General features: G+C 40.8%; 2 protein-coding genes across 2 annotated transcripts; both read right to left on the reverse strand.

The window, feature by feature from the left end:
* Positions 1-4,781: 4,781 nt before the first annotated feature.
* Positions 4,782-13,643, reverse strand: LOC308318661 (extracellular calcium-sensing receptor-like; the record flags this gene model as incomplete). Its single annotated transcript, XM_080768285.1, has 10 exons — positions 4,782-5,734; positions 5,820-5,943; positions 8,307-8,513; positions 8,792-9,061; positions 9,444-9,530; positions 9,700-9,729; positions 10,825-11,119; positions 11,325-11,461; positions 12,388-12,488; positions 13,565-13,643. 10 exons carry the CDS (start codon positions 13,641-13,643, stop codon positions 4,821-4,823), a joined length of 2,244 nt encoding a protein of 747 aa, XP_080624411.1. The 3' UTR covers positions 4,782-4,820.
* Positions 13,644-13,908: 265 nt separating this feature from the next.
* On the reverse strand, positions 13,909-17,527 carry LOC308318662 (extracellular calcium-sensing receptor-like; the record flags this gene model as incomplete). The annotated part of the gene is made up of 5 exons (XM_080768286.1): positions 13,909-14,822; positions 14,911-15,034; positions 15,115-15,342; positions 16,559-16,834; positions 17,405-17,527. The coding sequence occupies 5 exons, from the start codon at positions 17,525-17,527 to the stop codon at positions 13,909-13,911; spliced, it is 1,665 nt and encodes a 554-aa protein (XP_080624412.1).
* Positions 17,528-17,853: the final 326 nt, after the last annotated feature.

Genomic DNA, 17,853 nt, shown 5'->3' on the forward strand with positions numbered 1-17,853 from the left:
ACAGGTTCAGTATCTGTCTGACCTGTTTTGGAAGAGGTGGACAAGGGAGTACTTGCCGCTACTGCAGGAACGACAAAAGTGGACGAAGCCTCACAGGAGTTACATGACAGGGGACATTGTTGTTGTCATGGACCAAAATGCTCCTCGTGGATCATGGATCATGGGAAAGGTGACAAGGACCTTCCCGGACAAGAAAGGATTTGTACGTTCAGTACAGTTGAAGACAAGGACAGGGCAGTTGGAGCGGCCCATATCCAAGCTCTTCCTGCTTCAAGAAGCACTGTAATAATGGACATGACTTAATATTGAACTATGGCTCTCTTTTGATAATTGCTTCATATTCGCAATTAGGGGCCGGGGTGAAGGAGCCATTTCTGCCTGTCTGTGCCTTTAACCCGTTTGATGGGCGGGTTCACCATGGGGGGTGTGTGTCACACAGGATTGACATAATGACACAGGTGCAACAAGCCAGGTTGAATGGTTTGGAAGGTATGGGCACAAGAGATCACACGGTTTTTACCGTATCACTGTATTTTGCATAACAAAACTGCTGTATTACAGAACCTGTACAATAAATGGGAACCTCACCCTATACAGCAGTCAATGCCTGGACAATATAATATATACGCGTCACAAACAGTCTCTGTATGCATGTGCCCAGCCGAGAGGCAAAGTAAAGTTTGAGTTTGCCTCTACATTCATCTTTGTAGAAACACAACATCAACTATGATACAACCTATCAAAACATGTTACATTCTCTTGCTTGCTTTTGTAAACGCATGTGTGCTATACTCACCTATAGCAAATGTACTCGAGTGGCTTGGAGGTGAAAGATAGCTCAGGGAAGACAGAGGCAGAGTGGAAATAAAACAAACCACCCAGAACGACGTCCCCAGGCTTGTAAATTCTGTTCAGCTTAAACTGTGCCTGTATCTGACATGAATAGTTGGGTGAGGAAGACAAAGGAGAGAAGGAGAACAATATCAAGTACATGTATGAAAGCAGGTGTGTGTCTAGAAAAGCCAACATGACTGTCCTCCCCTGTCTAACCCCCTCTCCTAAATCCTTTTTGTCTAGTTATATTTTATACACAGTGCTAGGCCATCGATCCCACCTATATGCCATTACGTAATGTGTCTCACACCGCCCATCTGGGCAGAGAGAGGCACAAGTAGGGGCAGGGCTTTTGAAACATTACATTTCAAGGACCCCAAGATTTATATGCATTAGGGCCACTGACAGACCCCCATTTAAAACAGTTTTTTCATCTTTGGGAACCAAATCTATTGTATTAATGTAATAAAGAAATATAATAATTTTCCCAAATAATAATAATATGGATTGCATTTTTATAGCGCTTTTCTATGCACTACGTGCTTACTGCTTACTCAAAGTGCTTTACAATGATCCATTCATTCATACATTGGGAGTAAATAATAACCTGCCAGGATGTGGTTCTGGAGGTTTAGGACTCAGGTGCAGAATGAACCAGGCACAGTCAGAGGAGTGAATTAAAGGGTTTTAATTCTCAAAAGATGCACATCGTGAAACAACTAGACATAACTAGGACTTGGAATAACTAGGACTTAACTAGGGAAACACAAGGTACTGACCACATCAATCACGACAACGAACTGACAAGGAGCTGAAAACACTGGGGCATAAATATAGACAAGACTAACTACACACGGGTGAACTGAAACACACAATCAACAATGGGATAGGCTAACAGACAACAGAACACAGGTGGCTAGGGTTACACTAATAACCCTAGTGAGACAAGGCAGGAGACAGAAAACAAGGCAGACAGGAAATCACAGAACACTATTACAAAATAAGGTACAGAACACAAATACAAGTAATAAGTCCCAATACACAGACAAAGTCCAAGGGCAGAGGAGCGTACCGTGACATAGCCTATATTAACCCATTTAGACCTGAGGCCGATATAAAAAAACGCCTTCTAAAATCTAACCTAAGGTTTCTGAAATTTTTCTCAAATTCGTATAAAAAAATCACACCTGTGTGAAGTGAGAGGCGCTCTTATCATCTTACAACATCAATTACAACATAATGTTTGTTTAAGCAACGGGTGCTAATGTTTGTTTTAGTCCTCAAAACAAACTCTCTTTATTGTCTATGGCGCTGTCTTAAACAATGATGCTTCATTGAAAGACAAACATTAAAGCTGTATATAGGAGGGGCTAGCGCCCCTCAAAAATCAGACCTGTCTGAAGTGAGTGGTGTAACAGCACCCCCTGTTGGTACCCTAAACATAGGGACATACAGACAGGGATGGACATAGGGACATTGCTGTTCCTTGAAGTGGTTGAAAGCGTTGAACAAGAAGCTGTCATCTGCTATTCAGAACCTAAAGTATTGGAAATGGAATCATGACGAGGTGTTCACGGACATGTCCTTTTTTTAAATATCTTTTTTACATTTACATTTCTACCAAGCAGCAAACTTGATAGGCTTTGACTAATTTGATTTGCAGTGGGAATGACTTATGCCACTGCAGAAGTGAGGGGAGGCCGGACAACCGCTTACTTTCTACACATTACATTTGTAGCACCGTTAGGCAGAAGCATTTGAAAATAGTCTGAGCCAACAGTCTGCCTCTCTTGACTATTTCATTCTATCCAGGAGAATTGGAGTACACTGAATAGAGAATTATTAGTGGTAGCAGAGCTGGGGTCTCCATAAAAGCTATGGTCTGCAGGGCCTCCTCAACCCAGCTTAATCTGTGTGTGTTTAAGGCTGTGTGCGACCATGCTCTGGTCCATGCCCTGCACGTCATGTTACAATGTGTGCCAGGAAGAGGGCCTTTCACGGGTGACAACACGGATCAACACTTCAGGGGGATTCAGTCGGTGAATGAGCTGCCACCACCGCCCAACATTGCTGTGATTCTAAATAAATCACAAATTACGGTTACGAAAAAAGCCATTTCAGCTGTCTTTAACACCATGTTACTTCTCCCAGTATAATTATTGGGAATAGTTGCCTCTGGTTGGAAGGGTACATTTTTCCTCTAATCATTTCATGGATCCTAAAATCTATCTATAGTACCCTATTCCCTTTTAATAAGGCCTTTACAATTCCCGATGCCACAGCAAAGGTTGTCGCAACTTGTTGGGGGTGGGAATTGAACCCGTGTCAGAAGCAAGAAGTATCTGCCTATGTAGAACTGCATTGTACTGTAGCTCGTTTTATTACTAATACCTTTTGCGCTTTTCACACCTGATTGAATATTTCTTCATGTTTATCTAACTTCCATTCGGTTATAAAAAAGTAAAATAAAAAAATACAAATACAATAAAGTCAATGTCATCCCTTGATTCCCCTTGAGGAACAGCTAGGTTGTTTGTGAGCTCCAGCAGCTGGAAAATTACCAGTCGGTAAACACTTCCCTCAACTAGAGAATGATGCAATCTCTCAGCTTTCATTACTAAAACTGGGTGGGAAAGGAAGAGGAAAGGAAAAAAACAGGACCAATCCAAAAGTTTTAGGGTGGTCCTTCATATTGAGGTGGTGCGAGATTATTGGTTTATAAAATCAGTGGGCTTTCAGTAGCTTTGTGTCCTCGCAGCGTTCTTGGCTCAACAGTTGCAACCTTGGAAAATAATTAACTTTCAGGTCCAATGAGACAATTGAGTCACCAGAGATTGTTTCGAAACATTAATTAACAACATGGACACAAGGGTGCCATTATGTACTAGGCCTACTGTAGCTAGGTCTATTGTAGAGCGTCATAATACAGACAGATAATACATCAAAATGTTAAAGAGAAAATAGCCTAAATAAGCATTACGGTATTGACTGGTGGGTTTCAGATGAGAAGTATTAGTTTTGATGACCAGCATCCTTTTTCACCTGTACCACATAAAAGCACTTTATAGACACATTAGACAGGCATATACAGTAGACAGCCGTCAAATTTTGGGTCCTTAGTTACACCGGTTAGAGTTCGTTATCGCTGTGATTCTCAAATGTTTTAATTTGAAGGACCCCAAGTTATGCATTAGGCCAAGCCACAGACCCCCATTTTTTATGTACAATCCTCAGTGTTAATCTAACTCACTGTCCCATTTTCATACACTCTCAAATCCAGGTTAGAATCAGAATTTGTTTTATTTGTCATATCACAGGTTTACAGGTGGAAGTGGGTGAAATTATATATTTTTGTTCATGTGCGCACCATCACAAAAAGGAAATGATGCGTAGCAGCCTTGCGGAGTTAGTTCAGTCAGATATAATCGAGCGTGTTCATGCTATGCTCAAGGCCCAAGGGATATACATGTATTTGAGGGGTTAATATGCTGCATTACTATGTGGGTGTATAGTACAGTGTTTGCAGCCCCACATGCCATTCGCTGATGTGGCAGTCAGCTGACCAATTGGGCAGGGTATTTAATCTCACCCAGACTGCATGCATTCTTCTTGCCTTCCTTCTGCATATGGTGACTGACTACATACAGCACAGGTCATCTGAGTAATGGATTGAACATTTTATTGACACATTTGTTTAAGTACAGCAGTACAAAGAGTTTGGAAGAGTTTCCATTGTGCTCCATTACAAATTCAACACTCAAACAACTCGAGCAACAGGGCAACAGTCAGCAATACAAAATAGAAATCACATAATAATCAAATAATCAAAAATGCGGTACACACAAACACACAGCTGGGCATAGGAGAGGCTAGCGCCCCTCAAAAATGTCAATGTCAAAAAGCAATTAACAATCAAATATATTTTTTATGAACTTATCGTTGTAAAATACACACAGATGAACTGTTTTGTGATTGCATTTCTGCTTCTATGTCTTGGAGGTGCCTCGACCCATGATAGACTTCTTAGTGTTTCTCTCTGGTTTCAAAAGGATGATATAACACTTCGGTCCAAACAATGCCCCCAACACACCAGAACTAGATGCTAAAATAGCAAATACTTCCACTACATCTGCATATTTACCTGGAGAGCTGATATATGCAGGAATGAAGGCTACCCACACGGCACAGAAGATCAACATGCTGAAAGTGATTAACTTGGCTTCATTGAAGTTGTCTGGAAGATTCCTTGCCATGAATGCTAGGAGGAAGCTGAGTAGAGCCAGTAAACCAATATAACCTAACAACACTCCAAAACCAACTGTTGATCCCACAGCACACTCATAGACTATCTTATCACTGTGGTATTGTGTGTTTTTATGAGGAGTTGGTGAGGCAGACACAAGCCAGGCTATGCAGATTGTTGCCTGGATGACAGTAAGACCCAGAACAGTTCCTCTCTGCTGCATGGCACCGAACCACTTCATAATGTCTGCACCCCCAGGCTTGGAGGCCTTGAACACAGCCAACACCACCATAGTCTTTACCAGGATACATGAGACACATAGTACAAAGCTGATACCAAATGCTGCATGCCTCATTTGGCAAGTCCAGAGACTGGGGCGGCCAATGAACAGAAGTGAGCACAAGAAACATAGTTTCAGTGACACCAAAAGTTGGTAGCTGAGTTCGGAGTTGTTGGCTCGTACCATAGGTGTGTTTCGATAATAAATGAAGATTCCCAGAACAGTGGTGCAGATAAGTGTGCCTAATAATGAAATAGTTGTCAAGGAGATACCCAGGGCCTCATTGTAGGAGAGGAACTCCACACTCTTAGGGATACAATGGTCACGCTGGGGACTAGACCAGAAGTCCTCTGGACAACTGGTGCACTCTCTAGAGTCTAATAAAGAGAAGTAAAGGGACAGATTACAGTACAATTCTAAATTCTACAGATAACCTATTGTACATACATGATGTAAACCTACCGGTCTCATTGCTGATTTCTCCCTCAGAGCAAGCAATGCAGTCAAAGCAGCAGACTGGTTGCCCTTTCCTTCTGGCCACACGGGTTCCAGGGGAACAGCTCTCACTGCACACTGACCGAGGAGGCTACAGAGGAAAGTAAAACATCAATTTCAGTCCAAACTAAATTACTTTGACATTAATTTGACATTAGCTATTTTAGTAACCTTTGAGTATTCAAAGTTCCAGAAGATTTTGTCTTCGTCAAGGATGAGTTCTTCACCTGCGGAGGTAGATTTCTTGACCACACCCACATTGTGAACCTTAGTGCTTCCATCAGGGAGCCACACCCAGTTTACGATATCCCAGATTGGTAAAACATCACCATTCTCATCAAATGATACATCATCACCAAATGACGTGGTGAAGTTGACCTTTTCCAGGTAATATACAAGCTAGAAATTGTAAAATTATGAAGCTGAAGAGACTTTCAAAAACCTACTTCATACAATATGCACAATAGTTACATTGATATGGACCGTTGTATAAACTTCACCCTTGCATCATTTACAAAACAATCCATCTGTGCCTGAGGGATCAGGTGTGGGCGGTACTTGAGCTCAATATACAGTAGATTGGGCTCAAGTATGGGTCTTTGGCATGATTATTATTATCATTATTGCTTTGGTTGATGAAAAGTCGATTTTGATGAACATTTTTGTTCAAAAATGGAATTCACAATAATGAATGCACTGGCAAACTGCAACTGCATAGACAACGTCTATGAATGGGGCATTAAATCATCTGGCAATTATAGAAAAAAGGGGGGTATTTTTTTCTGCATGAACTTCTTTAATTATATCACATTAACATTTACTAACACTATATAAAAAAGATTCTCCACCAGGCCGAAGGCATGGGGAGAGAGTATGTTTTGCACTCCGTCCGTGTGTGTGTGTGTGTGTGTGTGTGTGTGTGTGTCCGTCTGTCTGTTACCAGCTAATCTCCGGCACCGTTAACCTGGTCGATACCAAATTTTGCACACACACTCCCTGGATGCCAATGATGAACCTCTTTTGTAAAACACAATTTTTTATATTACTCCTCCAGATTCTGTCCAAAAATCCCTGCAAATCGTTACACAGTATCTCAATAGTCATGTGTTCAAGACGGATCTGTTCGATATTTCATATTCCATCCTAATTGGCGAACATTGGCTTTCAAAGTTTGCAGGATTAGCCCGTTTTGAACAAAAAGTCTCAAATCATGAACGCAGCGTGAAATTTACGTGAAATCTTTCACGGATTATCCTACTAGGCTGAGGAATATATCCCACCCTTTTCACATTAGCCTGTCATAGCACCACCAACAGGTGGAATTTTACAAAACACATTTTTGGAACAAAATGCCTCAAATCATCCAATTGCCATCCAAGGCGTAAGAAGAAATGGCACCCTTTTCACATTGGCCTATTATAGCGCCACCAGGAGGCCACAACCTGACATGGCCTGGTGGAGACCTGTTCCCTGATGGGCACTTTATCTAGTTTTTCCATCCTACCATTTTCATGCAATTTACCAATGTCACATTAAAATATGTATTATTATAATAAATTAGAATACAGCTAGAAACATTAGGAGACTAAACTGTACATTCATATCACACCTGCCATGGTTGTATTGTCTGCAAACTGGCACAGCTGTGCCCAATGAAAGGCCCTCTTCCTGGCACACACTGCAACATGTCATGGAGGGCATGGGCCAGAGCATACACAGCCTTGTATATATTATACTCTGGCCTCAGGTCAGACACATCCACAATGGTCGTTTCTATATTTCCTAGGTCCTCTTGTCCAGTACACACCTCTCCACCAGCATCCACCCACTCTGACGGAAGGGGTGCAAATTTACACTGAAATGTGTGCTCCCAAAACGGCCTCACCTAAAGAAACGCAAAGACTTAAGAATGCCGTCACACCGAACTTTGATTCTGCCCATAAGGGCAGATTCTGACAATGCTTTTCAATGGGAATGGAGTGGTTTGTTAACCTGACGCTGCCAGATCCAAGAAATACGGCCCCCATCTGGCAGAGTCAGGTTAGTGGTTTGTTGCCATTTGCGGATTTACACAAAAAAGGGGATATTTATTTTGAACTACTATCTACTTAGCCGTTTGTGTGCATTCCAGACAGTGTTTACGTTACTTGATTCAATATTTTGTGTGTATTTACTATTTTCTTCTTCTTCAAATAAATGATAAAATAAAATGAAAAAGTAATCGAAAACACAGCCCCCTCATTCATTAGAAGGACAATATCAGTCACCAGTAGGCTACCATGGACATGTGTGTATTTGTCTTTTATACTTTTTTGGGGGGAGGCTTTTTCTGCGTTTATTGGATAGTGTACAGTATGGTGACAGGAAATTGGGGGATAGAGATGGTTAGTGGCAGCAAAGCCGCAGTAAATGCTAAAATTACCCTAGAAATGTTTGAAATAACGAATTACTCACTATGGAGTTTTCATGTGTATTGTCAGGATCATTGCCAGGATGTATTTTTAACAAGAAGTCCTTGAATCCTGGTATCTCTCCACGATGGATGGCGACCCCTAGGGTGTTCAACAGGTATGGCATGTAGCGAGGAGTGTGGAAATGTGGAAGTGTCGTCCAACCTGCAGCCGCTAACCATTGCAGACCTGTCACTTTCTGTCTTACCACCTGTTGATGGTGTGGAGACACACACACACACACACACACACACACACACACACACACACACACACACACACACACACACACACACACACACAATACTACACAATATATGATATATGAAGCAATGCATTTCCTTCAGTGTAACTTACTTCAAATTTCTTATAACCATTTCATATATAATAATTATTTTCAAAAGAGGTTTCTCATCTCATCGGAACTCTCCTTCCTGGTCAAAGAAAGGTTACATACATACATTTCAAATCCCTGATAATAAAACAAACCTCGTCCATGATATTTATCATATAGGTTCCATATGCAAACGCAATGACCACACGAGCTGTGGATTCCTTCATGACAGTGACAATCCTGTCCAGTTTGTCCAGGTCATTGTCCCAGGGCAGGGCTTCTGAATAAGCCACACAACCCAGAGCAGACCGGGCCAGGTCAGAATGGAAGGTTCGGCCAGCATTGCGGCCATAGGCATCATCACTAAACAGCAATCCTACCCAGGTCCATCCAAACCGCATCATAAGCTGCAGCATAGCTCGCACCTAAAGAATTAGAATCTGATCAGAAATGAATCGGTCTCTATATTCCCTATTCTCTCGACAAAATAGTGTGCAAAAGAAAAAACACAGATTTGTGCATCAGTTATTTCTGAGGTAGTGCTTAGGCTAGATATTCAAAATTAGAGCTTCTGTTTTTAGACAACAAAGAAAAAGTAAAACATAAAAACGTGAATATACACTAGTACGTTTTTGAATGCAGGCTAGTCATATAGGTAAATTGTGATATTACTACTTCTACTTAATACAAACATCTGTGTACTTCTTCCACCATTCGATGAATCTCGGACCTACACAGATTATGCACCATCAATTACACTCACTAGAGGTATTTGTTAAAGTGTGTGGAACATGTACAACTGTTTACCTGAAAGTCATTATTTGGGATTGTTCTAAAGAAGGACGGGAACTGATTCAGGTCACTCAGAGTAGAGGAAGCAGCATAGTGACTTATCTGAAAAAGGGCACAAAACATCTGTTCTGTGATAGGCCTATACACATCTTTCTTCTTTTTTTGTGAAACTTTTCCCCTGCAAGCAATATCTACAATACTATGCCTGTAAAGCGAAAATGGGAAGCTGATTTGGGGTGCATTTATGATGACATTGATTGGCATAACTTACTTGAGTGCTCTCAGACTTTCTTAATCTCCACTAAACACAGACAAATGCAGTTTAACATTTTTAATAAAACCCATTATACTCCACATAGATTACACAGAATATTCAATAATGGTTCCCCCAACTGCCAGAGATGCAAAATCTCTGATGGAGATTTACTTCATATGCTGTGGAGCTGTCCATGCTTGGAGGAGTTCTGGAAATACATAGTTAGAACAACTTCAGAAGTAGTAGGGTGTGACATAGTACCTGATACTAGGATCTGGATATTGGGTGACATACAGGTTCTCCCTCTCAGAGACATTAGTTGAACGAGTTAACTTCATATTGTACTCCTGAAAAGATTGTATACAATGTACTGTACGGAGGAACCCAGCAACATTTGAGAAAATATGGGGGTTTTGTTGCTTTTGTTGTTTGTTTTTTGATCAAATCTTGATTGCCTTTATTCTTTAAACAAGGAGGGCAGGCATTGCCTTTTTGAATCAATGTGATCTGAATTTTTCAGAAACCAATTGGAGCACAATGTGCTCTTTTAACACAATCTGCCCTACCCCATATTATTATAAGAATGTATAATAGCACCATGGACAGCGACACTGTCAGGGAGCTGTAGGATTCCTATGAGCCATAAGTCAAAAGTTATACTTCAGTTCTAACACTGATACATTTAGGCCAGTCAATCTAAGATTTGACCCAAAAGAAATTACAATAGTAATCGTTCAAGGTTTTTTTTTATGATCCTTAGGCTCATCCAAATAAAAATGGATTATTATATAAATTGTGGATCATGGTAAATTTGGGGTTGGGGTACCATTGAAAACCTATATTTAAATGATGTTTTAAGTAGCATGTGACATGTCGAACTAGGGGTTATTCATGATTCTGAATCAATTGCAAGCATTCGTTTTGCACGAAAAACACTCCTTCGGCTAAAAACGGCCATAGCCGTCTTCATGAGGTCTTGATGAGGTCATCACATTTGGGCAAGTGGCTATGGCCTTGAACGATTACTATTGCAATGTATTTTGATTGACTGGCCTAATTATCATATTTTACATTTGTGAATAACCAAATAAACTAAATTAAATAGATCATGGTGACAGGGCATTGAAGTAGGAAACTTACCATGGGTACTCTGTATAAACCTAATATTCTAGAGAGAGCAATAGCACTCGATGAGGTACCAGGACCCACAATTCCTAGCACGGGAGGAGACCCAACACAGCTCTCATCCAATTGAAAGTGCTCCTCTGTCCCACTGACCAGTGACATGGCTCCGCGGAATTCAACTTCAGTCGTCAAACAGGTATCATAGAGGATATATCCCAGAGTCACATTGGGCAGTAAACGGGGTTTTTTGTTGATTTCAGTTATTGCATAAGCCTGGGCCTGGGCCTGCCTGAACCCTTCTCCAGTTTTGCTAATATATCATCAAAATCAGTTTGACAACTTTAATCCTATCTCATCATCAATCATTCGAAAATAGCTGATCTACAAGTTGTAGCTATTTCAAATTAAAATTTGGAAAATCTAGACAAATTGTAAAAAAAAATATATATTCTCTAAAATATCTTTTCAGATGGGATTTCACGGTCAAACAATTTCATTGTTACATTGCTACTCACCTAAAGCAACTGAACTTGTGTGGCTTGGAGGTGAAAGACAGCTCTGGAAAGACGGAAGATAAATGGAACTCAAACAAGCCGCCCAGAACGACGTCCCCAGGCTTGTACATTCTGTTCAGCTTAAACTGTGCCTGTATCTGACATGAGGAGTTAGGTGAGGAATACAAAGGAGAGAAAAAATAGAACAGCGTCAAATACAAGTACAGGTATGAAAGCAGGTGTGTGTCTACACAAGCCGACATGACTGTCCTCTGTCTAACCCCCTCTCGCATTTACCTTTGTGCAGTTCTTACATTTTATACACTGTACTTTATATGCTATGTCATCCATTCTGTCAAATCATGTCATTACATAATGTGTCACACCGCCCATCTGGGCAGAGAGAGGCAGGGCTTTGGAAACTTTGAATTGTTTCGAAACATTAATTAACAACATGGACACAAGGGTGCCATTACGTACTACTGTAGCTAAGTCTATTGTAGAGCGTCATAATACAGACAGATAATACATCAAAAAATGAGAAAATTCCCTAAATAAGCATTACGGTATTGAATGGTGGGTTTCAGATGAGAAGTATTAGTTTTGATGACCAGCATCCGTTTTCACCTGTACCATATAAAAGCACTTTATAGACACATTAGACAGGCATATACAGTAGACAGACGTCAAATTTTGGGTCCTTAGCTACACCGGTTAGAGTTTGTTATCGCTGTGGTTCTCAAACGTTTTAATTTCAAGGACCCAAAGTTATGCAAATTTAGGCCAAGCCACAGACCCCCATTTTTCATGTAAAATCCTCAGTGTTAATCTAACTCAAGTGTCCCATTTTCATACACTCTCAAGTCCAGGTTAGAATCAGAATTTGTTTTATTTGTCATATCACAGGTTTACAGGTGGAAGTGCGTAGCTTGCAGAGTCAGTTCAGTCAGATATACTCGAGCGTGTTCATGCTATGCTCAAGGGATATAAATGTAGTTGAGGGGTTAATATGCTGCATTACTATGTGGGTGTATACAATGTTTGCAGTCCCACATGTCATTCGCTGATGTGGCAGTCAGCTGACCAATTGGGCAGGGTATTTAATCTCACCAAGACTGCATGCATTCTTCCTGCCTTCCTTCTGCATATGGTGACTGACTACTGTAGTGTTTGCCCGATAAGCAGCTGGAAATGAGCACAGAGTCAGGATGTAAAAGGCCGCCACACCATGGTTTATTCCCAAAATAAGTTGTACAGCATGGGAAATGGCATGATACACGCAGCAAACAAATGGGGCATGTTGGTGTGCAGCTCCACCATGCCCTAGCTCACTGAATCTAACACTGAGTGGGTGTGTGCTCCCTGGCAGCCTTTTATAGGCAGCTGAACCAATCAGTGCAGACTCTACCATATTACCGGTTAAACATGCAACACTTAATTCTGAACCCCACATAACCAACATCACATGAGCCTATAAATCTATATCACTACACCGGTAAGTAAATATCAATTATGCCCACTATTGCAAGATAAACCACATATCCCATTACAAGTACCCATAACACAGTCTCATATTACATTTTCATGTTCACAATACTCTCAATAAACTAGTTCAACGCATGACTCTTCCTTTGTGTGCAAATACTTAAATGTGTCAAATATCAGTAACGGAGGACCACTTCGTTACAACTACATACAGTACAGCACAGGTCATCTGTAATGGATTGAACATTTTATTTTTCATTTTATTTATTTGTTTAAGTACAGCAGTACAAAGAGTTTGGAAGAGTTTCCATTGTGCTCCATTACAAATTCAACACTCAAACAACTCTAACAACAGGGCAACAGTCAGGAATACAAAATAGAAATCACACTCGTGTGAAGTGAGGGGCGCTCTAATCGTCATTTATATCATCATAAATCATTATACATCACATTCTGTGCTCAGCCAATCAAACAATCAAAAATGTGGTACACACATACACATAGCTGGGCATAGGAGAGGCTAGCGCCCCTCAAAAGTGTCAATGTCAAAAAGATTTAGACTTGCATGACATTCAATTAATGGTAGGTTCTATTTATAATATTTCTATTATAGCAGCTGAGTGCAAGCTTCTAGAGTTCGGCCAGAAGTTTCAAACATAATTTTCAAAAATTGTAGAGAACAAAAACAAGTAGGCCTACATGTAATGGTTGGTGTTATGAAAGGGTACGTTTGCCAATTTGAACCCTATATAGAATTTCCCATTAGTCTGACAAACCATTTAGAACCTCCAATAGTCCGACAAATGTTAGGTTAGTGTGAGGTTTTAGGTTTAGGGTTGATTTGAGCACAGTCATGACCGAATGTGCTTTGAAATAAAGAGCCAATGGACCAATGTCATGGCAACGCATGATTTGACCAAACTTAAAGTAGTATGATCAACTTTTCTTCAAAATAGATAATACATGTTGGTGTCTCTAACTGGATTACTAATTTCAGTTTAATCTGGCAGACATAAGATTATACTACTTATTGACAATCACATTGTCTATGTTTATTTTTTATAAACCTATCGTTATAAAATACACACAGATTAACTGTTTTGTGATTTAATTTCTGCTTCTATGTCTTGGAGGTGCCTCGACCCATGATAGACTTCTTAGTGTTTCTCTCTGGTTTCAAAAGGATGATATAACACTTCGGTCCGAACAATGCCACCAACACACCAGAACTAGATGCTAAAATAGCAAATACTTCCACTACATCTGCATATTTGCCTGGAGAGCTGATATATGCAGGAATGAAGGCTACCCACACGGCACAGAAGATCAACATGCTGAAAGTGATTAACTTGGCTTCATTGAAGTTGTCTGGAAGATTCCTTGCCATGAATGCTAGGAGGAAGCTGAGTAGGGCCAGTAAACCAATATAACCTAACAACACTCCAAAACCAACTGTTGATCCCACAGCACACTCATAGACTATCTTATCACTGTGGTATTGTGTGTTTTTATGAGGAGTTGGTGAGGCAGACACAAGCCAGGCTATGCAGATTGTTGCCTGGATGACAGTAAGACCCAGAACAGTTCCTCTCTGCTGCATGGCACCGAACCACTTCATAATGTCTGCACCCCCAGGCTTGGAGGCCTTGAACACAGCCAACACTACCATAGTCTTTACCAGGATACATGAGACACATAGTACAAAGCTGATACCAAATGCAGCATGCCTCATTTGGCAAGTCCAGAGCCTGGGACGGCCAATGAACAGAAGTGAGCACAAGAAACATAGTTTCAGTGACACCAAAAGTTGGTAGCTGAGTTCGGAGTTGTTGGCTCGTACCATAGGTGTGTTTCGATAATAAATGAAGATTCCCAGGACAGTGGCGCAGATAAGTGTGCCTAATAATGAAATAGTTGTCAAGGAGATACCCAGGGCCTCATTGTAGGAGAGGAACTCCACACTCTTAGGGATACAGTGGTCACGCTGGGGACTAGACCAGAAGTCCTCTGGACAACTGGTGCACTCTCTAGAGTCTAATAAAGAGAAGTAAAGGGACAAACAAGTACAGTATAATTCTAAATTCTACACATAACCTACTGTACATACATGATGTAAACCTACCGGTCTCATTGCTGATTTCTCCCTCAGAGCAAGCAATGCAGTCAAAGCAGCAGACTGGTTGCCCTTTCCTTCTGGCCACACGGGTTCCAGGGGAACAGCTCTCACTGCACACTGACCGAGGAGGCTACAGAGGAAAGTAAAACATCAATTTCAGTCCAAACTAAATTACTTTGACATTAATTTGACATTAGCTATTTTAGTAACCTTTGAGTATTCAAAGTTCCAGAAGATTATGTCTTCGTCAAGGATGAGTTCTTCACCTGCGGAGGTAGATTTCTTGACCACACCCACATTGTGAACCTTAGTGCTTCCATCAGGGAGCCACAACCAGTTCATGATATCCCAGATTGGTAAAACATCACCATTCTCATCAAATGATACATCCTCACCAAATGACGTGGTGAAGTTGACCTTTTCCAGGTAATATACAAGCTAGAAATTGTAAAATTATGAAGCTGAAGAGACCAAAAACCTACTTCATACAATATGCACAATAGTTACATTGATATGGACCGTTGTATAAACTTCACCCTTGCATCATTTACAAAACAATCCATCTGTGCCTGAGGGATCAGGTGTGGGCGGTACTTGAGCTCAATATACAGTAGATTGGGCTCAAGTATGGGTCTTTGACATGATTATTATTATCATTATTGCTTTGGTTGATGAAAAGTCGATTTTGATGAACATTTTTGTTCAAAAAGGGAATTCACAATAATGAATGCACTGGCAAACTGCAACTGCATACTAGACAACGTCTATGAATGGGGCATTAAATCATCTGGCCATTATAGAAAAAAGGGGGGTATTCTTTTCAGCATGAAATTCTTTAATTATAACACATTAACATTTACTAACACTATATAAAAAAGATTCTCCACCAGGCCGAAGGCATGGGGAGAGAGTATGTTTTGCACTCCGTCCGTGTGTGTGTGTGTGTGTGTGTGTGTGTGTGTGTGTGTGTGTGTGTGTGTGTCCGTCTGTCTGTCTGTTACCAGCTAATCTCCGGCACCGTTAACCTGGTCGATACCAAATTTTGCACACACACTCCCTGGATGCCAATGATGAACCTATTTTGTAAAACACAATTTTTTACATTACTCCTCCAGATTCTGTCCAAAAATCCCTGCAAATCGTTACACAGTATCTCTATAGTCATGTGTTCCAGACGGATCTGTTCGATATTTCATATTCCATCCTAATTGGCGAACATTGGCTTTCAAAGTTTGCAGGATTAGCCCGTTTTGAACAAAAAGTCTCAAATCATGAACGCAATTTACGTGAAATCTTTCACGGATTATCCTACTAGGCTGAGGAATATATCCCACCCTTTTCACATTGGCCTGTCATAGCGCCACCAACAGGTGGAATTTTACAAAACACATTTTTGGAACAAAATGCCTCAAATCATCCAATTGCCATCCAAGGCCTAAGAAGAAATAGCACCCTTTTCACATTGGCCTATTATAGCACCACCAGGAGGCCACAACCTGACATGGCCTGGTGGAGACCTGTTCCCTGATGGGCACTTTATCTAGTGCCTACCATTTTCATGCAATTTACCAATGTCACATTAAAATGTATTATTATAATAAATTAGAATACAACTAGAAACATTAGGAGACTAAACTGTACATTCATATCACACCTGCCATGGTTGTATTGTCTGCAAACTGGCACAGCTGTGCCCAATGAAAGGCCCTCTTCCTGGCACACACTGCAACATGTCATGGAGGGCATGGGCCAGAGCATACAGAGCCTTGTATATATTATACTCTGGCCTCAGGTCAGACACATCCACAAGGGTCGTTTCTATATTTCCTAGGTCCTCTTGTCCAGTACACACCTCTCCACCAGCATCCACCCACTCTGACGGAAGGGGTGCAAATTTACACTGAAATGTGTGCTCCCAAAACTGCCTCACCTAAAGAAACGCAAAGACTTAAGAATGCCGTCACACCGAACTTTGATTCTACCCATAAGGGCAGATTCTGACAATGCTTTTCAATGGGAATGGAGTGGTTTGTTAACCTGACGCTGCCAGATCCAAGAAATACGGCCCCCATCTGGTAGAGTCAGGTTAGTGGTTTGTTGCCATTTGCGGATTTACACAAAAAAGGGGATATTCATTTTGAACTACTATCTACTTAGCCGTTTGTGTGCATTCCAGACAGTGTTTACGTTACTTGATTCAATATTTTGTGTGTATTTACTATGTTCTTCTTCTTCAAATAAATGATAAAATAAAATAAAAAAGTAATTGAAAAACACAGCCCCCTCATTCATTAGAAGGACAATATCAGTCAACAGTAGGCTACCATGGACATGTGTGTGTTTGTCTTTTATACTCTTTTGGGGGGAGGCTTTTTCTGCGTTTATTGCATAGTGTACAGTATGGTGACAGGAAATTGGGGGATAGAGATGGTTAGTGGCAGCAAAGCCGCAGTAAATGCTAAAATTACCCTAGAAATGTTTGAAATAACGAATTACTCACTATGGAGTTATCATGTGTATTGTCAGGATCATTGCCAGGATGTATTTTTAACAAGAAGTCCTTGAATCCTGGTATCTCTCCACGATGGATGGCGACCCCTAGGGTGTTCAACAGGTATGGCATGTAGCGAGGAGTGTGGAAATGTGGAAGTGTCGTCCAACCTGCAGCCGCTAACCATTGCAGACCTGTCACTTTCTGTCTTACCACCTGTTGATGGTGTGGAAACACACACACACACACACACACACACACACACACACACACACACACACACACACACACACACACACACACACACACACACACACACACACACAACCACACATACATACATACACAAAATACTACACAATATATGATATATGAAGCAATGCATTTCCTTCAGTGTAACTTACTTCAAATTTCTTATAACCATTTCATATATAATAATTATTTTCAAAAGAGGTTTC

Source organism: Protomyctophum bolini (assembly GCF_963924005.1).
Source record: "Protomyctophum bolini genome assembly, chromosome: 7".
Taxonomy (NCBI): Eukaryota; Metazoa; Chordata; class Actinopteri; order Myctophiformes; family Myctophidae; genus Protomyctophum; species Protomyctophum bolini.